General features: G+C 44.7%; 1 protein-coding gene across 14 annotated transcripts in view; it reads left to right on the forward strand.

Moving 5' to 3' along the window:
* DLG1 (discs large MAGUK scaffold protein 1) overlaps positions 1–23087 on the forward strand; it is a 289256-nt gene that overhangs the window by 179017 nt on the left and 87152 nt on the right. For 8 of the 14 annotated variants that reach the window (XM_059731291.1, XM_059731292.1, XM_059731286.1 and 5 more), the window contains 5 exons: positions 6545–6595; positions 7557–7681; positions 10002–10171; positions 10918–11054; positions 21988–22132. In XM_059731291.1, the coding sequence (XP_059587274.1) occupies positions 6545–6595; positions 7557–7681; positions 10002–10171; positions 10918–11054; positions 21988–22132 (628 nt within the window). Of the gene's footprint in view, positions 1–6544; positions 6596–7556; positions 7682–10001; positions 10172–10914; positions 11055–21987; positions 22133–23087 lie in introns of all 14 variants that reach the window. The other 6 variants (XM_059731283.1, XM_059731285.1, XM_059731287.1 and 3 more) reach the window with 1 other exon arrangement.

A 23087-nucleotide genomic window follows, 5' to 3' on the forward strand; every position in this document is an offset into this window, starting at 1 on the left:
AGTCTCCCTTTCATCTTTACACACCTCACAGCTGCTTCAGTTGTATAGGTCACGATTTCACCTCTTTGTAGGCTTCCCAGTTTCTTCTTTTGTGACAAGGGGATCTTGGTGTTTTCAGTAGTCTTGTGGCTGCGTGTGCAGCCGTGTCCTCCAGGCATTTGTTATCTTGCAACATGCCCTTGTATGTTGTTAGAAGGATGGGCAGGGCATTGGTGTCTGCTCTGTCTTCTCATTTATATCAAATCAGTCGTTTGATATACTGCCTTGGTTAAAGATGCAGCTGTTGAATGGGTGTTAGCTGCTGTCAGTAGCATATGTATTTTGCAATGCTTTGGGTCTGCTAAGGGCATGCTTAGCAGATACCTTACTCCTTTTGCAGTTGTCTCCCTGCCTTTTTCACTAAAAGTGTTCCAGCTTCCTTCTTGCAGTGCTGCTGAGCCCTGCGGGTATAGTGATTCTGTCTCACCCCTTGCATCATTGCCCACAATCTGGACATTTTCTTGGTGCCGTTTGTGCTGTGTACCCAGGACCTGGATGCCCAGGTTCTCAGTCTGCTCTTCACCATCTCCTACTTTCCGTTTTTTCCCCCAGCGTGTCTTTAGTGGCTGCCATGGTTTTGATCCTTTCCCTGGACTGCTTAGTTGCCAATGTAAAAAACAGCATTTCTCTGCAGGCCCGTTCAGCTGGGATCACTCGAGCCATCAGATGCCTTTGGGCGCTCCTTTGTATTGGGCACTATTCCAGGCAGCAGTCCAAGGCCAAGTGTTCGTGTATGAAAATGCTTGTTTAAGGAACCCAGACACCTTTTATGGGAACACACAGACGGATTAAAACGCGCGCAGGTTGATATCACTGGCTATAGGATCAGCTGGCAGGAAATCCTCCTGGAGGAGTCAGTCTTCACATTCATTACTTCACTTGGACAGGTCTTTATTTGTGTGCAGTAGACTCTGGGTACGTTGCAGGTTAGGTTTCTGCACCGGGGGGTACACAGGCTGCACGGCACCGGGGCTGAGGTCCAGCTCACGTGGGAGGTGACCCCCTTTGAGGTAAAGCCACAGCTAAGCAGCTTGTTCTTAGACAGGTTGCAGCCTACCTGCATTGAATGATCTGGGCTGTGCTGCATTAATCGATGAATCGTCCGTTTGGACCGAATGTCAGGTCTCGCCTGTATTGCTGACTGGCTCGGTACAGGCTCGCTAGTCTCACAGCTTTACCGTACTCCTTTTTCACTGAGATGTTGTAGCAGTAGTGTTGATACACTTCACAGCTGTCACATGGTTTAATTTGCTAATAATTTGTCTTCAGCTGAGACTCCTTTTTTCTTTTGATAGAACTAAAAAATTAAGGTAGGCCACAAAAATGTCTAGCAGATCCATTAAGGGATTGATTCAAATACACCAAGAAAGAGATGGTGGCATGCTTGGTTCTTCCTGCGGTGTTAGCTATTTCAGAGACCTCTTCCGACTGCAGGTCACTTAAACAAAAGGCGCTTCTGTCTCCACCAGAGTCCGTGTGGGTTTTGCACTTGGATGTGCCTGGGATTTCACTTCACAGCTGCTGTGCACACATTCCTAGGACAGGGCAGCTGAAGACACTTTCCTGTCTGTTTTAGTTTAATTACAGAAATCTGCAGGGGGGTTTTAAAGTACCAGAGTTTTAATCCTGTTAAGGCACCCAGGTCTGTATAGTCATAGTACTTAAAATTCAGATGTACATTTTTTTTTTTAAATTAAAAAGAACATAGAAATAATGAGCAAATTAAACCTTGTGACAGCTGTGCAGTATCAACGCTATCACTGCAGCGTCTCAGTGAAAAATGGAGCACAGTAAAACCGAGACTATCAAGGCCTAGGCTGAGTCTGCCAGCAGTGCAAACGAGACCTGACATTCAGACCAATGTTTGGTCCAAACGGACGATTCAACAATTAATCCGACAGAGCCCAGATCATTCAATGCAGGTAGTTTCCACCCCGAATGCTAAGGCTCTCTAATGAATATTTACACTTAGACTATTTATAAAAATGGCTTTTTATTAGTTCCACAGGCAGAGCATTATAGTGCCCCTTTCCAGGCAGGTGTTCTCTATTTTGGGAGCATAGAATTATAATTTTAGTGACTATATTTATTAAAACAGTCCATGACACCCATCAGTTTGTGTGCATACTGTATTTTGCTGCATACAGCATGCGCTGACATGTCATGCACACTTGATTAATGAAAGGCAGAATGAAGGGAAAAAGATTCTCCTTGCAATGAGTAACTGAAGAGCAGCAGCGAGGGAGTAGAGCCTGCTCCACAGCCAGCAGGACTGTTATGACCATATTTGTTGCATATAAAGTACACTACAATTTCTAGCAGCTGGGGTTTATTTTAAAGAAGCATCTTGCTTGCAACAATATATGGTAATAAATTATGTTAAATGTAAATGCACCTTGGTTTGGTGTCACACAAACCATTGTGGTACAAATTCCTATGACTGTCCTGACTTCATATATACACATGTATACGTTTATATAAAAGCGTCACACGTTACATTATATACTCTATGCCAGAGGTGTCAAACTCTCCTGTGCCCCTGAGTTGGACCTAGACCTGGACCTGGACTGTGGGGCTCCTTGTGACCCAGATCCAGGTTGCTGGGAGCTTCTTGGGCTGGATTCAGACTCAGCAGTGGGGTGAATGGCAGCAGCGACTGCGGGGCAAGTGGCAATGGTGCAGGGGTTAACGCAGCCATCACTTGCCCTCCCTGCTGCCAGTGTGTATTCCCATCGGGGCGCCAGGTCAGTGGCAGGCTCTCCCCTGCTTGCCTCATCCCAAGTCCCTGGCCCCTCTTGAAGTTCACTGGGCAGCAAAAACTGCTGCATGGGCTGGAGCTGGCTTGGATGCCCTGTCCTAAGCCGCTGGAGACTTTGTACGAGTATCTGGCCTTGACGAGTTCTGAGCTCTGTAAAGGTAGGATCCGTGCTCAGCTCCCTAGGCTTGGAAAGCTTTGATCCTACTTAAGCTTAGTGGGTCTGACAAATGATACAGCCCGTGGGCATTGCCACATTGCTGCAGACACAAGAACTTAAAATGTTTAAAACTGAGATTGATCAGGAAAGTAAAATCACGCTATTGCCTGTGATGTGTGTATTACCTGATTAGTGTTGTTGCCTGTGGGCTAGCGAAGGTTGGGAACCACTGGTTTACAGCTTAATTCGCTCTGGATTGAATCAGCTCAATACTTTGGGGATTTTGATGGATAAAGATAGGTGAGTTAGGAATGAATAGATTACAAAAGAAAATGGAAATTAAAATGTCGTTGGAGATTTGGACCACAAATGAGGCCAAAAGAGGAATAATATTGCCTCAGGTCAAACGTTCCTGGTAATAATTATAAGCCAGGTAAAAGTTCCAGGTGAGGGAATGGCCGTGTCCCCCAAAGCAAACAAGTAAAGCATGGGAAGTAATACAGACTGCTCGGATGTGTGAGATAATCCGTATTGCTAGTAAAGACAGACGAGAGGAATGTGACTGGAAAGCCAGTGCTCACATGTCAGTAGATATCTGACAGGGGCACCTGGAGGACAGTAGGTAATAGCTCTCTCCTGTTTTCTAATTTCTAACAGAACCAAAGGGCAAATTTACAACTGGCAAGGAGTATAAAAACCCAACCAATACCTAGCGGTAATCTAACCTTCGCCTCCCATGTAATTATAGGAGAATGAGTAAAGGAATACGCATGTTGGCTCATGGTTACAAAGGTAATGAAAGTGTTAGGTCGTGTATAGTGTAAAATCTGATCCTTGAGGTAACTGCATCATGAATCAACGAAAAACTTATTAACTACTGAGCTAGCAATCATAAAAAATTAAAGTACAAATGGAGCTACGGACAGGCAATTGGATCAAGACTGAGTCGTGCTCTAATAGAGTGATTGCAGCGTTGTAGCTGTAAAGGGCTCCAGCAGGGGGTTTCCAGCGGTGGTCTGCACCCCTGGGGCTCGCACGCTGTCTAAGGGGTCCGCGGAAGATGGCTATGACCAATCAGAAGTAAGTGAATACCCACACGTACAATTCAGAGGGGTCTGCATCTCCCTTTGAAATTTCCAAAGGGGTCCGCATCTCTGTTTGAATTTTTTTAGGAGTTTGCAAATGAAAAAAGGTTGAAAACCACTGGTCTACAGAATAAGTGAGAAGCAGGATTTGTTTAACATCTTTTTCTTTTTTTGGTCCAACAATATAGTTCAGGAAGTCAGGCAAGGTTTTGGGCACAAAATGCTGTTCTTCAAGTCACCTCTTCCCATCTACGTAGTTGGTCCAGTAAAAGATATTTCACTTTGGGTCGAAAAAGAAGTCAAGAAAATAAGTATTGGGCCAACACAGGACATCATAAACATCCAAGGAAATGGAAACCTTATTTGAGTTGCACTGCCTAAAAAAAAAATGAATTGTATGCTGTTCTGAAAACCATTGGCTTAGCAGCAGAAGCAGCTTGAATGAATTGCTCGGAGTACAGACCCTTTCACCAGCAGTAAAAGCTAAAAGGCCCTGCCTGCTAGCTAGGCTGTTCCCGGGTCCTCTCAGTCCTAGAAGAGCACAAAGTCCTAGCACGCGAACCAGTAGTAGGCATCTCCTGGATCCTTCATTGCTCTCCCTGCAAAACCACCCACAAATCAGCCTTGGTTTAGTGGGCTGCGGGTCAATACAAGGCTTGGAATAGGTAACATAAACCTGTGTACTTATTTCAGCGGCACGCACAGATGCCCTCGCCACCTAAGGGAGTTGATTGGCTCCCTTGGATACAAATAAGCTCAAAGGCAAATTTAAAACAAATGGTAGAAGGAAATGGAAAACTAAGCTGGGACAAAATGGGTACAAGCAGCATCACATCTATCTTGCTTCAGCTTTTTCTAATTTAAAATTGAAATAGCCTGTTTCTTTCCTAATTTAGATAAAATATTCTCTTCTGTTTCTTTTTGCAGGTTCCCTAGAGTCTGTTACCTGAGGGTTTTGAATAGTAAAATGGTGAAGTGTTCTCACTACACTGAAGAAGTGTGCTGATCAGTCATCATGAATCATTTTCAAGTGCTGTAATGCTAGATGACTGTTTCAGTTACCACATGCTGTCCTTTTGGTAGCTAATAGCTTAAGGACTAAGTTAACATAAAACTAATCTCAGATATAGCAGTCTCTATGGTGCTGGCTTGTGAAGAGATAAAGTTTCATGTATTCATGAGGTCAAGACCTTTTCTTGTTTTATGGAAGAATATCACATTAAAAATACAGTATCCATTTTCAATTGAAGGACTAAAAATTATACGGTATCAATTTTCAGTTGATCAGACTAAAATTATACATCTATACAGTAGTTTGCAGATAGAAGTAGGAGCAGTTTTGTAAATGCATTGTACTGTTCCGGGAAATTGCATGGATATGCAAACTTTCTTTCACGCTATCTGAAACGATCTGCATGTGCTTATTACGTTTAAATTAATTTGCAGCAGTGCCCAAGACTGGAGTGTATAGAAGCTTGCTGGATATTAAAGATTGTGAAATCAGTATGGCACGGTGCAGCTACAACATCTGTGTGGACGTTTTTGTTTCCTTGCCTGTTAAATATCTGCTCATCCAACACTTGAAATCAAGGATCAGAAACCAAGGAAGTTATTCTCTCCTGCATTGAAACGATATACTTGCTACCCCAGCTATGTTTAGAGGGAAAGATTTCCCGTTCGAAAATTTCTGTCTTATCAGTTGACCAACATCTTAATATAAATTCCATTTCCGTATCTAAGTTAAATTTGTCCTCGTCTGAGTTTTGCTATTTGCATCTGAACTAGACATTTCTAGATTCTATTACTGATCAAAAAATCATTGGCGTTTTAGGCGGCATTGAGATTTGAGAATGAAACTTCTTTCTGACCTTGAGGCAGGGGAGTTGTCTCGGTAACCACAGTTGATTTTCTGAAGAAGAAATATATTGCACCAAATTCTGTAATAAACGTTGAAGTAGTATTTAGACTGTAATTTACCGTATAGAGTCTTCAGTCTTGCTGTTTCTTATTTTTTATTGAGGTTTTGTAGACTATAGCAGCCATGACCAATACTATGTGAATGTTCAGTAAAAGTTTAAACAGATTACTTTTTATTAGCCATTTTTCTCCTAGTGCTTAGCAGGAATAAGTACAATTCCAAGAATTATGCTTTTAGCCTCTCTTCAGATTTAACATGTAAATTGGTACATGTCTAGAAATGTTTTTTGTTGAGTCATAAAAGAAGATTACAATAATAATCTTCCGTATGCAAGTTAAATCCTACATTTAATTTGCATACGGAAATGGCTGTATTAAAGCTAAACCAGCCTTCCCTGATATTAAACTTCAAGTGGATTTATTATACATTGCCTCATGGTTAGAACAGAGGGGACGGGGAATAAAGGGCTTATTCCAAGCATACATGACAGTTTCCTTTACCTTTGAAGAGAGAGGAGCACAGCATAAGGATACCAGGTTTTTTGTGTTATATGGACTCCACAGAACGTTTTTTCCCTCTTTATTTAGGTCAATGGCACAGATGCAGATTATGAATATGAAGAAATCACGCTTGAAAGGGTAAATATGCTTCCATAAACTTTGTTCAGCAAGAGGTTTCATACTGTGGTTATATGTAGCTGAGACTGATATTACAATCATAAGGGTAATATTTCAATATATTATATATTCCTATATATATATATTGCAATATTAGCCTTGTGATTATAATATCAGTTCCTGTTAAACAGTTACACAAGAAATTGCTTTATTGTTCTTAGTTCGTTATTAGCTGCATCATTTATCATTTATTTTATTATAGTTTGTTTTTGACATTCCTGGGGCCAGATGAGCACTGTGGAGAATTCAGGTACATAACAAACATCCAGAAACCTCAGACATAAAAAGGGACTACAGTTGCCATGCTCATTGCTCTGATGGATCCCTACACGTTGGTGTTAGAGCAAATGTATGCAGATATCCGTTTTTTCTATTAGAGCAATGTGTATGCAGTTTTCATGCTCGGGGTTCCTAGATTTTTGTTACCCTGTGAGCTTTCTTCAACTAGAAAAAAAGTTTGCTTGTTTTCCTTATAAATTCCAGTTTTCTTCCATAAATCAGCATTTTACTTAATGCCATAGCATTAGCAGAGGAGACTGCTGTCTGTTTGTGAATGACGCAGTAAGTCCAGGCTGATCCCTAGGTAGCGGCAGTGCTGTGCACTCTTTGCTGACTGGGAGGCTCACAGTGTTGAACTGGTGAATCCAGTTGTTAATGAAGTGCTGGTGTTCAGGGAGCTGGAGTACATGTGCGTGCAGTGCCTCACGAGCTCCACATGCTGCGCGTGTAAAGATCCTCGTCAGTGGTCAGCACTGGGGCAAGACGGTGCTGTCTGTTGCTCTCGTTGGTTAGTTGTTGTAAACAAGGACACTGGTGCAGTCGGACTTGTTCCTGCACTAATAAACCAAGTTGGATTTTACAGTATGGCAGGAACTCTTTTCCAAAAATAACATTTTTTTTTTCTCTCTCTCACCTCCCCCAGGGAAATTCAGGGCTTGGCTTCAGCATTGCAGGCGGTACGGACAACCCGCACATTGGAGATGACTCAAGTATTTTCATTACAAAAATCATAGCTGGGGGTGCAGCTGCCCAGGATGGAAGATTACGGTATGTTAAATGTAAAAAACCAAAAAAACCCAGGCTGCTAAATTTTCGTTCCCTTTTAATGGCAGTAAGCAAAACATTTTTAAAATTTCTATTTCTTTTAGTTGTGTAGAACGTAAAAACTGTACTGCACTATTAGTGAAGAATTTATTTTGTGTATAATATAAACCATGCATTTCAACCAAGTGCCTTGATATGTATATATTTTTAATTTTGAATGAAGTTCTCCAACTTTGAATTCAGTCTACTCAGTTGTGTTGTGTAAACATGCTTTGCCAATAGTTCTAGCTTCCTTCATGCAGAAGGATCGGTAATGGTATGTGGTAGCGGTGTACCGATAAAGATTTTTTGGGCGGATACCGATGGCAGATTATTAACGAGCCATATCAGCCAGTATCAGTCCGATTGCCGATGTGCATCCCGACAGCTTGGAGAGCAGCGTCCGACTGGTAAGTCTGTGGGGAAAAGCCATTAACGAGCCATCGAGACCCCTGTGGTGAGGGAGGGAGTGGGGCGGGAGAAGGGGCAGGCTGTGCCCAGCTGTGCAGGAGGGCTGGGGGCTGACATGAAGGACGGAGTCACGAGTGGCTTGTCTGGGGGGTAGGGTAGGGGTGGCTCCTGCTGCTGGTGCACCCCGGGGAAGGCACAGGGGGGCATATGACCTTTCATTTGTGCATGGGGAGAGGGTGGGCTGCCGCTGCGGGCTGGGGCCTGGAGCGGTACTGCCGCCTTCCCAGTGCAGGGGCTGAGCTGGGGCTGCACTCGGGCCAGTGGCGCTGGGAGGGGGGCCTGTCGGGTGGGCTGTGGCAACCCCAGCATTTGCCATAGCTACCCCCAAACTCCCCCTTCCAGCACTACCACTGCCTGCCTCGCACGCAGGCGCACGCACAGGCGCAGCCCCAGCCCAGCCCTTTTTCTGGGAAGCGCCTTCCGCCCCCCCGGCCCCAGCTCGCAGTGGCAGCCTGCCCTTGCCCTGTGCCTCCCCCGGGATGCACCAGCGGTGAGAGCCCCTCCCTCTCCCATGCCCCCAGATGAGCCACTCGCGGTTCTGTCACTTGCCCCAGCCCCAAGCCTGACTCCCTCACTGTGGGGACCTCGATCTGCCCCCCTCCTACCCCTTTTCCCCCACAGACTTACCAGCCAGACGCTGCTCTCCAAGCTGTGCGGCTGCACGCGTTCATGCAGCATTTATTGTCAACATTAGCAGCTACATCAGCCAAAAAAAGCCGATTGCCAATAATGTAACTTTGCTTTTATTAGTGCCGATATGATATGGACCAACATATTGGTGCACCTTTCGTACGCAGGCACTTATTTAAAGTTTATCGCTGCTATCGGACAGGTTCTCAGCCCTGACCAGGTTTGACTGGGCATCCTCAAGGGCAGTGAACCAGCTGTCACTTACTTTTCCCTTCCCGCCCCCGCAGCGTGCGGGGCTTACAGACGGAGGCAGTGCAGCAGATCTCCTGGCACAGGCCTTGAGCATCTCTGAGCTTTGGTTCTGTGGAGGAGGAAGTCACGCTTGTTGCTAACTCCAGTCCCTCGGCTGCACTGCACCTGAACTCAGGTTTTATTTCAGATGAAAGTATTCCTTGAAAGAGCTGGCTGAACAAGGTACAGTGTGGGCAGATGGAGGACTGAAACCCATGCAGGATGATGGATAGCAAACATGTCAGGCCTGATGTTTTTAATTTTTTTTCATGTACTAAGTACATCGCTAGCAGAACTTGCTGGCAATCAGGCCAAGCACATCAATTGGGGTAGCATCAGCATCACATTAAATGGAGTGGAAAGCCAGCAGTTTTATAATCAGTTTGCTAGGAGTACAGCAGGATTTCATAGCAGAGGTTACATTTGTGAAAGTAACAGGTTAAAACGAGCTGCATCTCGGCCTGTGCATCTCGTGTGGATGGTAATTCCATTACTGACGTTCTGCTTTTGTAAAAAAACAAAACCAAAAACAATTTGTCTTACATTCTGATTGCGATATTACAGAATATCACAGAATGCCTAACATACTAATTAAAGCATTAAAATATTTATTAATCTAAAAGTTTTTCACAAGATGGGTTATTAGTTATAAACAAAATATTCTTCCATTTAAATGGTCTTTTCACTCTTAATTATCTTGCAGATTGCATTTCCAGTACGATTTGTTATTAAAGAATATATATGCTTCATATATTTTTCAAAAATACATTATGCATTGTACCTCCATTGTGTTAATTCATAGTGTCATCCAGTTCAGATGCTACTGGACGACTGCTGTGTTTAGTTCACTATATATAATGCCTCTGTTAAATGCAAGACTTGTTGTTCTCAGGGTTAATGACTGTATACTACGAGTAAATGAAGTGGATGTTCGTGATGTGACGCACAGCAAAGCGGTTGAAGCTTTAAAGGAGGCAGGGTCCATTGTACGATTGTATGTCAAAAGAAGAAAGCCAGTTACAGAAAAAATAGTGGAGATAAAGCTTGTGAAAGGTCCCAAAGGTATGTGGAAGTATCAATCTATTTTCTTCCAAAAAAGATAAAGGTGCCAAGAGGTTCTAGTCATTTTTTTTCCAAAATTAAGCAGTGGGCACAACAATGAAGGCTAGGTTCTTACTTGAACGCTCAGGATTGGCTCGTATTCTCTGGTAGGTGCCTAATTGCAGTCCTGTTCCATCCTAGGTCCCTGAAAATCAATAATTGCACCCATTTTTGCAATATGCTGTTTGCTTTGCCCTAAGACGGTCACAAAAATGGCAGCAAGGAAGATCAGGGCCCACTTAACTTCTATTTTAAGTTTTTCCAGGACTTCAGCAGGGTGATACAGAATCACCCTGAGACATCTTATTGCTGTGGTACAGTGTGTCCCTCATGGTTTAGCAGCAGCAGACAGTAATACAAAAGACAGGCATATTTTAAATGCAATTAGTACAGACCTTGCTTAATTAAAGTTAAATTATTACCTTAATAATATAGTAACTTTCAAGAGGAATATATCAGTCATAATACTGGACTAAACTTTTCATATGAAATCTATTTAGAGAGACTCTTCTGCTTTGTTTCAATATTTGGAGATTTTAAAAGATACTGAAAAAGCTCTTTGAAGTGGAAGAGGTGGGTTGAATTAAAAGTACTGTAGCTGAGCTATGCATATCTTTCAAAAATGGTTGCAACTTTTATATTGTGATTAACACACAATGTTAAAAGTTTTAAAGGTTTTCTGGAAAAAGAATTTTATTTTCAAGCAGGTCTTGGGTTCAGTATAGCTGGTGGTGTTGGAAACCAGCATATTCCTGGAGACAACAGCATCTACGTAACTAAAATTATTGAAGGAGGTGCCGCACATAAAGATGGCAAACTTCAGATTGGAGACAAGCTTCTAGCGGTAAGTAGAGTTTGCCCTTTCTCTTCTGCACCTGCATTTTATAAGTACATGTCAAGTAATGGTATAATATAGCTAGTGTCCAGCAGCCAGGAAATGGAGATGCATTACACACATCATTAAAATTAACACAAACCTAATTTTTAATCAAGAACTGTAAATTTTGTGCAAGTCACTTTAAATTGGCTGCAGATAACACAGCCAGCCTTTTATATTGTGCAGATGGTGCAAGCCACTTGCCAACTTCTATTAATTTCTATATGAAGGTGCTGCTTACAATGAATCAAGGGTGCCTACTAGTTTGTTTTGGAGCACCTGCCATGTGTGCTTCTCTGTTAGCACCTGATTGAGTCTGGCTGCATTGTCGTTCAGGAGTCCTGGCAGAAGCAGTTAATCAACTCAGCAGCTGTCTGACAGCTACTTGCAGCACTTAACACCTCGTCTGGGCTGTAGGTGAAGCAGGGCCTGTTGCACAGTACAGTCCTAACTGCGCAGCTCTGCTGGGAATTGAGGGGCAAGGTTCTGCTCTCCCAGGGGTCTCTGAGTCTCAGGATCCTTGAGTGCTGTGCTGTAGGTTGAGCCCACTTAGGAAACCTGTGTTGAAGACAGAAGGGCTGGGTTTGGCCTCCACTGGAGACCTTTGGCAAAAGCCATTGCATCTGAAGCTCCCCGAGGCAGCAGGACCTTTCCCGATGCCAGCAGCTAGGCTGTGATTGCCAGCCAGCCATTGAGGTTGCCAGAATCGCTGGCTGCTTGGCATGCTGGCCAGTTTCCTGATTGCCAGATAAGCCTACCAGGCTTGTCTTTGACTGCATTCAAGTAATAAATTCCTCGCACTTAAAATGTGTGCATTCAGTAATTTTCTGAATTTGCAAGCTGGCTGTAAGATTTCACTTAAATCCTGTGCATGTCCTGTAGGAGTCCTTGTGCTTCATCACTGGGGTCTCTTATTAGGTTTTTGGGGACACAGGGTGGTTCTGACATTTTAACACAAGCTTTGGTAAGACTAAGTTGCTGCTGACCTAAAAATGTCTACATGCATATCAGTAGCTAGGGAATGACTGGCCTGGAGACTTAGGCACATCTAACTTGATTTTCAGAGCCCCTTGAAAATCCTTAGTGGTTTTTTTCCTTGAAGAAAATGCTTTATACTGTGACTTTGCAGGATAATGAAAAAAAATAGTTTTTATTTGCACCAGGTCTCACTAGTAACCCTGTAGTGTGGACAGCATGCTTTCATCATCTGATAATGAAGCTAGGAATCAAGAGCTTTACATTCTAATCCTAGCTCTCATTGCCAGACTGTTGCACTCCAGCTCATACCATGTGGTGCCTTACTCCATAACAGCAATTATGGAGTAATTATTAGCATCTCTCCAACCAATACTAGAGAAAAATCCTGCCCAGTACTGTTCTGAAAGGACTTGTGCAGAGTGGGATCAGTACAGTATGACTTCTCTCAAGTCTGTGTGCTGAATTAGTTTTGCAGGGATCTGCACCCCATTTTAAAGCTTAGTTCTTCTACCTTGTGTTATGGAAACTTCCCGAACAAAATCAGTGCCCCTTCCAGCATGCACCAGATCATCAGCTAGCCTTTTGTGGCACACTGTACTGCTTGAATCACAGGAGCAGGTTTCACTGAGGGAGCTTGTTGCTTAAATATGTGCAGTAATTTAGAGTGAAGATGTTAGCATGGATATAGTTCTCTTGACAAAGCACTGTGTAAAGATCTAATGATCATCGATCAGTGTGACAATGAATGGACAGTTGCTGGAGCTCAGAAGTTCAGTAATTTTACTTCGTTAGTGTTACTGGCCAAGGCTACAGGTGCACTTAATTTTTTTTTGCTTGTTTGCTTGTTTTTCCGCTGTATCCTCTCTGTGGCCGTGCTGTGGAAATGTTTAGACCTTTGTTTTGTACCAGTAATTCCACTCGTGTATAGGGACTTGCATACTGTACATTTTTGCATCCTTCTTATTTTGTGTGTTGGCATGTGGCTCTGTTTAGATGTGTGAAAAATCTGCAGTTATTTTTAGAGGGTACCGAGTATAGTATGAACAGGAAAAGTACTTCAGTGAGGGGAAGATCTAGTATTAGCACATTTTGGCAAAATACTCATTTTATATTTTTATAAATATAAAGAAATTGCTGTCCTTCCAAAGGTGTCGAGCACAGTATTCAGTAAATTTTATCTTAAGAAAAATCCTTCTTTGTTTAACTTTGCATTTAATGTGATTTGTTGTTCAGGCTGCTGGACTGGAGTCAACCTTCTGAGTCCTAAAACCCAGTTTGCTGCTATGGCTAGCAACCATCTGAGAGCTCTTTCATAAACTGATCAGGCTGCATCTTGAAGACAAGTTAAATTTCCCATCCTTACTGCTCCTGCTGGTTTATTGCTCCAGAACCTCTTTGCTCAGTTAGTCAGGAACCCGCTTCTCATTTCCATCCTAAAGTTATTCTTGACCATTTCATGCCCATTTGTTTTTCTGTCAGTTTTTTCCCTTAGCAACAATACTTCTTTTCCTGCCCTAGACTTTACCTCCCCAGTGTGTTTCCAGGCAGCAGAGGTGGGCAGTGGGGTCTCACGGGGTTCGTTCCTTGGGCCAGTATTACTTAATATCTTCATCAGTGATTTGGACGAGGGTGTGTTGAGCACCCTCTCCAAGTTTGCAGATGATACCAAGTTATGGGGCAAAGTTAATACACCAGCGGGCAGGGAGCAGTTGCAGGCCAACCTGGACAGGTTAGATCAATGGGCAGAAGGTAATAGGATGCAATTCAACAAAGACAAATGTAAGGTACTCCACCTGGGAAGGAGGAATCCCCGGCACACCTGCAGGTTGGGGGATGGATGACCTCTACAGCAGCTCAGAGGCTGAGAGAGATCTTGGAGTCATGGTTGACTCCAAGATCAGCATGAGCCGGCAGTGTAACGAGGCCATCAACAAAGCCAATCGCACCTTGTCGTGCATTAGCAGAGGCGTGACCAACAGATCGAGGGAGGTGCTGCTCCCCCTCTATGCGGCACTGGTCAGGCCGCAGTTGGAGCACTGTGTCCGGTTTTGGGCGCCGCACTTCAAGAGGGACACGGACGATCTGGAAAGGGTTCAGAGGAGGGCCACCCGCATGATTAGAGGTCTCTGTAAAAGACCGTACGAGGAGAGGTTGAGAGATCTGGATCTCTTCAGCCTGTACAAAAGACGGCTGAGGGGTGACCTTAGGGCCGCCTATAAATTTATCAGGGGAGGACAGCAGGGAATTGGGGATGCGCTGTTTACCAGAGCGCCTCAGGGGGTAACTAGGAATAATGGGTGCAAACTAGTGGAGAGTAGATTTCGGTTAGACATTAGGAAGACATCTTTTACAATAAGGGTGGCCAGAGCCTGGAACGGGCTTCCAAGAGAGGTGGTGCTGTCACCTAACTTGGAGGTCTTCAAGAGGAGGTTGACAGTCACCTGGCTGGGGTCGTCTGACCTCGGTCTTCTTTCCTGCCAGGGGCAGGGGGTCGGACACGATGATCCATTGTGGTCCCGTCCGACTCCACAATCTGTGAAGCTATGAATCTCGCCTAGCTTTTGTTTTGCTAGACTGAACAAGCCAAGCTCTTTTTCTCTCCTCCCCCAGGATAGTTCTCCATTCCACTTGCATGCGAGTATCCCTCCTCTGCACATTTGAATTCATCTTTCTTCAGGCAAGTGGCTGGAAGTGTATGTAGTATTTCAGGTAAGGTCTCATCAGTGCCTTGTACAATGACATCAGTACTTTGTATCTTTACCTCTTCTGATGAATTCTAGGATTTTACGTATTTTTTCATGGGTGTATCCCATTAATTGCTCAAAATCATCCTGTGCTTGAGCCATACCCCAGCTCTTTTCCCCCCACTTGTTTTTAGCTGATGAGCACTCAGTGTATAGTAGAAATCATAGAAATGAAGGGCTGGAAGGGACCTCGAAAGATCATCAAGTCTAACCCCCTGCTCTGGGCAGGAATGCTGCTGAGATCAAATGATCCCAGCACGATGTCTGTCCAGTCTCCTCTTGAAGACTTCCAAGGTTGGGGACTGCATCCCCTCCTTGGGAAGTCTATTCCAGGTTTTGGTCACCCTTACCGTAAAGAAATTCTTCCGTGCATCCAACCTGAAACCATCCTCTGACAGTTTGTGGCCATTGCTCCTTGTCTCCTCCCCTGGGGCACCCCAGTCAACAGTTTTTTCTCCCAGCTCCCGATATTCACCCCTTACATACTTCTAGACGGCCACCAAGTCCACCCTCTTGTCTTCTCTTCCCCAGGCTGAAAGTCCCACATCCCTTAGTCTTTCCTCATAAGGTTTGTCCTCCAGGCCCTTCATCATTCTCGTGGCCCTTCTCTGGACCCTTTCAAGAGAAGGGCCGCAAGAATGGTTACGGGCCTGGAGGACAAACCTTACGAGGAAAATTCCTTCAGTTCATGACTACACTTTCCGTTATTAAATTTCATCCTATTTCTATTACTCCAGTCCTCAAGGTCACCCAAAATTTTTGTCTGATACTTCGGTCCTCCTCCACATTGATGGTTCCTTCGAAGTCGGTGTTGTTAGCAGATTTCACCAGCACATTCTTAATATTGGTGTCAAGGTCACTCTTGCAACTATTAAACAGGATTAAATGAGACCAGTCTCAAGACCAACACTTGAGGGATTTAATTAATAACCTTCCAGCCAGATATTTCTCCTTTCAGCACTACCCATTGTCATTTTCCTTTATTCATGGCTTACCTCCGTTATAATTCTTGCATTTATCCCCATTTCCTCCATCTCATGTGGCACAGCACTGAATGTGTTTCCTTCCACCAGCATTTTATGCCAGGAGAAAAAGAGTTATAAAGGAGAGATCAAGATACCCTGGTGTGATCTACCTTTGGTAAACCCGTGTTTCCTTTGATCTAAGTTTTCATCTATGTCCATATCTTTTCATTTTTCCTTTTTTAATTTTTTTCTTTTCCCTAAAACCTTGTGTGCTGCTGGTGTGGGATGATTAGGTCTGTTAGGAGTAGGCATCATTTCCTTCCTTCCCCCACCCCTTCTTAAATACAGGCACCACATTTGCTTTGGTATCACCATCTGATAGATTTTTTTTTAAATCCTTGCTGCTGGGCCTGTGATGTATGTGGCAGTAGTTTCAGCTTTCTAGGTGGGAGACTATTCCTCCAGCCCTTTTGACTTGAGTGTATTCAATTCTTTTGGTTTTGCTTTCCACCTTAGATGTGGTACTTTCTAGCTCCCAATAGCTATCCTGCCTTCGTCCCATGTTCAGCATTTACTGCCATTTATGAAAACTTCAGCACAATATTAACTTAATTTATGTAAGCCCCCAAAACTATTGCCAGTGTTATCCCATTATCACTGCATACCACTTCTGTCCTTTTTTTCATCCGATTATATGGGTCAAGGATTATTAATGGTCTTTGCAGAGTCTGATTCAGCTTAATTTTTGCTGTTTTTGCTTCATCTTCATGCTTCCTACCTATAAGGTGTAGTTTTCTTTGGTGATTAGCCTTTTCATGTACACCCATCTTATTGTTAACATTATTTTAGGGGTGGTTTTTCAGCTACTTTGGTTTGAAGGTCTTTCCTCTTTCCAGCTTCCAGATAGTTGTGTGAATCTGGACTGCAGAAGTGAAGAGTAGTATTTCAAGTACTACGTACAGTCCATGCATAGAATCATAGAATCAGAAAATGAGGTTTGGAAGGGACCTCAGGAGGTCACATCTAGTCCAACCTCCTGCTCAAAGCAAGGCCAGTCCCCACTAGATCATGCCAGCCAAAGCTTTGTCTAGCCAGGTCTTAAAAATCTCCAAGGATGGAGACTCCACGACCTCTCTGGGTAACCTGTTCCAGTGTTTTACTACCCTCTTGAAGTTCTTTCTAATATCCAACCTCACCTTCCCTTGCTGCAGCTTGAGCCCATTGCTCCTTCTGTCATCTGCCCTCACTGAGAACAGCCCAGCTCCATCCTCTTTGGAGCCGCCCTACAGGGAATTGAAGGCTGCTATCAAATCCCCTTCGGTCTTCTCTTTTGCAGGCTAAATACACCCAGTTCCCTCAGCCTCTTCACACAAGTCATATGTCCCAGCCCCCAAACCATTTTTGTTGCCCTCCACTAGACTCTCTCCAATGTGTCCACATCCTTTCTGTAGCGGGGGCCCACGGCTGGACACAGCACTCCAGATGTGTCCTCCCCAGTGCTGAATAGAGGGGAAGAATCACTGCCCTTGATCTGCTGGCAACACTCTTGCTCCTACCGACGCAGCTCAGGATGCCATTAGCCTTCTTGGCACCAAGGGCACACTGCTGGCTCCTATTCGGCTTCTTGTCCCCTGTCCCCCCAGGTCCTTTTCTGCAGAGCTGCTGCCCAGCCCGTCGCCTCCAGCCTGCACCAGTGTGTGATTCAGGAATCTTTTTTTTTTTTTTTTTTTTTTGTTTTGTTTTGTTTTGTTTTTTTGCTGTTGTTTAAAGCTAGTTACCATCCTTGTTTCAAAGGACTAATATTTGCATAATTATAAAGGATGTTTTGAATATAAAAGGTTTTTTTTCAATTGAAAGTGATACTGGGAGGATCTGTTGTTCCTGTATATATAATTCACCCGAATGCAGCAATCTAATTTGAAAAAAATCATAAAAAACAGAGGCTTTTTAGTAGGTTTGTTAGGTGTCAGCTATTGTAGAGTTTATGGTTTCATAAAATTATTATCCTTTTATTTAGCGTGAAAGATTTCATGCAGTAATTCCTTATCCATTAGAAAATCGATCAGCCTTCTTTTTTTTTTACCTTTTGTTTTTGCTTGGACTATGTGGGCAGTGTTATCATAGTGGGCATATTCAAAATAAATCTATATTTTAACATAAATTGAGTGGGGAAATATTCATGTATTTGATAAAATAAGCCAAAATGCTAATAAAATGTGTCACGTTGTGCTGACATACTCTGGTCAGGTTCATTTAATTTATTTCTAATTCTAGTCTCTAAAATGAAGAACAATTTCCAAATCTTGAAAAAATACAGCTTTTTATTTGCCTGCATATTATGTCATATGGTCAGACGTACATTATACAATTACAGTTCATAATCAACAAGAGTAAGGTAGGTCAGCTGCATGGAATATAATTTTGCTCTGTCTTTGTTAAAAGACGACTTGGGTCAGGTGGTTGACTGTCATTCGCTTGTGTGGTTACTTGAGACACAATTTGCTATCTAGGAAATACGAGATTGAATGTCTTTAGGACGAGGTGTCCAAAATACGGCCCATGGAGCTCTCTCACCTGACCCACGCCACTGCCTGTGGTCCTGGACCGGTGCACTGCATGCAACATGTACAGGCCAGTCTTGGGCACATGCAGCGTGTGGTGAACACTCTGGGCCAGCCCCACAGACCAGGATGCAGGATGCAGGGCTGGTCTGTGTGGGTGTCGCATGCAGTGTGTGCTCCAGACTGGCCCCATGCCCTGTGTGTAGCATGCACCCTGGACGAGCACCACACACCACACACTGGGGCCAGGGCCAGTGCACGCCACATACCAGCATGTGGGCCCAGAGCCAGCTTGGTGTGCTGCAAGCATCGTGTGGGGCCAGTCTGGGGCGTGTGCTGCACGTTGGCTCCAGCGTATGGGATTAGTCTTTGGGCCCAATCCAGCCCGCAGGCCAGCCTCATGCCTCTTGTCCAGCCTGCAGGGCCGAGTGAGTTTGACATCCCTGCATTAGGATACTTCCACATACCTTTTGCAGTTACAGGCGTGAGACCAAATTAAAACGAGAGCAAAGCAGATGCCTTCTATAGAAGGTGTGGTCCTGGTGCAGCTCACCGCGGTGCAGTGCATTGCAGAGGCCTCCATAGTAGTAGTCTGAGTGGTGTTCACTGTTTATGTGGAGATCAGCTGTAGTTGGAAGGACCCGTTTGTCCTGCAGCTCTTCCCAGTCCGACCCTCCACGGTGTCTCCTGGAAGCAGAGGTGCACTGGGCAGACGGAGCTGTCTCACATGCCTGTTTCATGGAAGAGCAGGGGGTCGGCTGTGCTGGGTGCTGCCAGGCTGCGGCGGTGGCAGCGGCCCCCTGATTGAGAGCTGCTTCGGCAAGTTGCGGCAGCACAGCAGTGGTTCTCAACAGGGGGCTGCCAAATCTTAAAAAAAAATTTAAAAAACGTTGTGGATGGGTGCCCTGATTCCAGAAGGGTTGAGCCCCATGGAGTTAGCGGTAGTTACCCTCAAATTAGGTCACACATTTAGCACTTAATGTTCAGGGTGAGGCAGACAGTTTCCCCATAGACACATTAGTACAGTGTTGTCTAATCTGGAAGTTTTACACCTTCCTTCCAGGCATCTTCTGTTTGGTCCTGTCAGAGGCAAGGTGCTGAATGCAAAGGACTGTGGCTGGTTGTTTTGTTGTTGCTCACGTAAGCAAAGAATGAAAAGGCAGTGGGTTGTACAGGTATATCTGAAGACACGCTGTGACTGGCAGAGTATTTTAATGCTAATCAAAATGTATGGGCCTGAAACACCTCAGTCCAGTTTGCAGATTTTAAATTGTGACATTGTGCTATTGAAGCTAGATAGCTTTAGTTTTTCCTTGTGAAGTGAGGGAATTTGTTCCATCAAGGCTTTGAAAAAGCAACATGTATTCCCGCAGTGTTGTGGCTAAATAATCTCTTTTCCAATTGAAATTGTGCTTTAAAGATCCTCCATATTTATTGGCATCCTTAAAACAAAGATCTAAAAATATTTATGCCAGAGGCAAGGATTTCTTCAGGTGATATCTTTTATTGGACCAACTATGCAGTTGGGATAGAGTTAGACAGACTTTCAAATGCTTCAAAAGACACTCTTCCTCGGGTCTGAGCTGGAGGATCCAGGCCCGGCATAGTAAGAGCAGCAGCGGGAGGTGGTGAGAGATTCCCGGGGCAGCAGACGCACAGCGGTGTTGTGATCAGACCTGAGGGAGAATGTCTTGCTTTTGAAAGCTTGTCTAACTCTGTCCCAGCTCCATAGTTGGTCCAGTAAAGGATCTCACCCTAAGAAACCCTTGCCTTTCACGTAATTGCTGGACTGTCATGGCTATGGCATCACTCTCACACAGCCTAAAAACAGCGAACGTTCAGGTTCTTGTTCATGCAGAGCCTGTCAAGCCGTGTGCTACATCCGCACTGTTCGCAGTGGGCTAATTGACATAAAACATCTGTGTGGAATAGGCTTTTCGGTCAGTGCTGGTGACTGATGGAGATGAGCGTGAACCTGGATTGGGCTTCTCCTATCTAAATCATAATGAACGTGGACTGCTAGGGTGATTTGCCAGAAACCTAGAATAAGTGAACATTTGACAGCAGGACAAGGTTAGAAACAGCTGGCTCATGAATTTTACTTTTAGTCTTAACACTGGTCAGTAGGGCTGTGCAAAGCTTTGGGTGCTGATTCGATTTGGAGGAGATTCTGCCCAGTTCTGCAACTGAATCTCCAGATCCGAATCGAGCCAGGAGACCAGTTAAAAGGTCCGAATCAATTCAGAGCTCTCTGAATCGATTCAGGAAAGATTCAGAGAGCTTTGGAGATTCGGGGAGTCCCCACTCGCTGCCGCGGGGAGCTGGACCTGGACTTGGAGCTGGTAAGTAGGGGGCAGGGGAGGGGACCCCTGCCAGGCCTCAGCCCCCACCTGCCCCAGCTCCCAGCTCTTTAAAATAAAAAAAAAATGCCTGGCCTCACTGGCTGCTGCAACAGCCTCGGGGCTTCTGGGGGCTCGTGGCATTGCCCCCTGCCTGGCAGCAGCCAGTGAGTGGGGGCTTTTCTTTAAGAGCCAGGAGCTGGGGCTGAGGGGGTGGGGGACACGGGACAGGGGCTTGTGATTGAGCTCCCCACACAGCGTGGGGCAGTTTGGGGCAGCCGAGCTCGCCCCCCGCCCGCCCGGCAGCAGCTGGTGAGTGCTGGACTTGTCCTTCCAAAGAGCGGGGAGCTGGGGCGGGCAGGGCAGGGCAGGGCAGCCATTCCCGGGGCAGGGCACGTCCGATTCAGAGATTTGGCGGCGGCCAGATCTCCAGTTCGGAGTCGGCCGAATCGATTCAGGCAGTGATTTGAATCACCAGATCTAATCGCTGTCCCCCGAATCAGTCGAATCCAAATCTGAAGCGAATACTAGCCACTTTGCACAGGCCCACTGGTGAACCAGGTTTGGGTTTGAGTTGTGTGTTTCCAGCTTACCTCCAGTGCACTCCTCTTGCACAAATTCGCTGACTCCGATTAGAACACCATACTTTACGGGCAGTGTGCACGTACCCTGTGTGACTGTATGCACCCAGAATAAAGCAGCTACAGGAATAACTGAAGAGTCTTTCACCGTTTGCTCGATGATTGCTTGTGTTACCACGGCGTAGAGGGCCCTTGCCCCATCGTGCTAGATACGGTACAGAGCAAGAAGCGGTTCCTTGCCCCAAAGAGCTGGCGATCTAAGTAGAAGGCGAGAGATCCCAGTGGGTGCCAGGAGCAAAGAGCTACTCCTGTTGAGGACACATTGTTGTCGGTACAGTTATGGCCTAATCCTTGTCAAGCCTTTCTGTAGGCATTAAGGCGAAAACGAGATTTAAAAATGCTAATGAGGTATCTCTGCAGATGGTTAGTGGGAGCTGCTTGTCATACCCATCCTGTCCAATTTTCCAGAGCTGTTTGTCAACCCTGGTGCTGTATTTCCAAACTAGGTTGTTATACTGCTTGGGCAGGAACTTGTCTTTCTATTTATCGACACAGCACCACACGACACTTTTCAGTGCCGCAGAACCGAAGAGCTCTGTGATTTTTCATGAACCAAGTAAAGATTACTGGTGCTGGAACGCTCCAAAAAGTATGAGAGAAACTTTCTTTGATTATCTCATGAACGCTTACAGTGCTATGTTAAGGATGAGTTGATTTATTCTTTATCTTTAGGTGAACAGTGTTTGCTTAGAAGAAGTTACTCATGAAGAAGCAGTGACTGCCTTAAAAAACACATCTGATTTTGTTTATCTGAAAGTTGCAAAACCCACCAGCATGTTCATGAATGATAGTTATGCCCCTCCAGACATCACCAACTGTAAGTTTAGCTCATCTTTACTTTTTAGCTTTTAATACACTTCTTTCTGTCATTAAAGTTTTGGTTAACACCACATATTTAAAATTTTTAACTATTAAATCCAAGCTTTTGAAGCAAGACTTTCATTGAGGGGGAAATCTGAGAGTGATACGAACATGCTGAGTTCTCCAAAGCAATGTAAGAGTAAGTGGGAGGATGTCCTTGGGCTAGCGTGTCTAGTCCGTGTTTACAGCTGGAAGCAATGGAGCTGAAATGCCAGCTCTGCCATTGATTTGTTGGGTTAGGGGGTAGTGACTTTCTGTTCGTTTGAGTTGTACAGTGGGAATTAGGTCCAGTTCCCATGGCTATTGAGGGCTAATTCATGTTAATTAAAGCCCTGATCGGTGTTTGATGTTTGAAATGAGCCAAGGAGTAGAAGAATGTTTCCAGCGAACGTTAGTAAAATTTCCTTTTGCCCAACCCCCAACCGAAGAGCCCTGACGACTCTCGCTCTTAGCCCCAGTCAGTATGAGACTGGTTCTGCGACGTAGGGCCCGGCCTCTGGAGCTGGCAGCGGAGACCTGTAACTGTATAAAAAGGCATTGGCCTTTTCCCCCAAGAGAGGAGAGAGTTGTCTGGAGAAAACTAACTGGTTGTGATATCTGAAGGAGGTAGGTCTGCTTAGGCTGCCATTGGGGGGGACAGGAAGTCAGTAGGTGAGATAAATATGCATGGAAACTGTTTTGTTTTTAAATACTTTGTTCCTGATGTTAAGATAAAACACTGATTGGAAAAGACAGTAATATATACACCAGTGGTCAGACCCCGGGAGGAAAGAGCCTCCAGTGCCAGACTTGCGTGTCGTGCAGTGGGTAAGCACCCCGGGCACCATCGTCTGCAAATCGGAGAATGGTGGTGGAGGGTGGTGAAAGGAGAGTCTTCACCAAGAGAGCAGGGAGGAGGCTGTAGTCGCCCT

Source organism: Alligator mississippiensis, chromosome 7 (assembly GCF_030867095.1).
Source record: "Alligator mississippiensis isolate rAllMis1 chromosome 7, rAllMis1, whole genome shotgun sequence".
Taxonomy (NCBI): domain Eukaryota; kingdom Metazoa; phylum Chordata; order Crocodylia; family Alligatoridae; genus Alligator; species Alligator mississippiensis.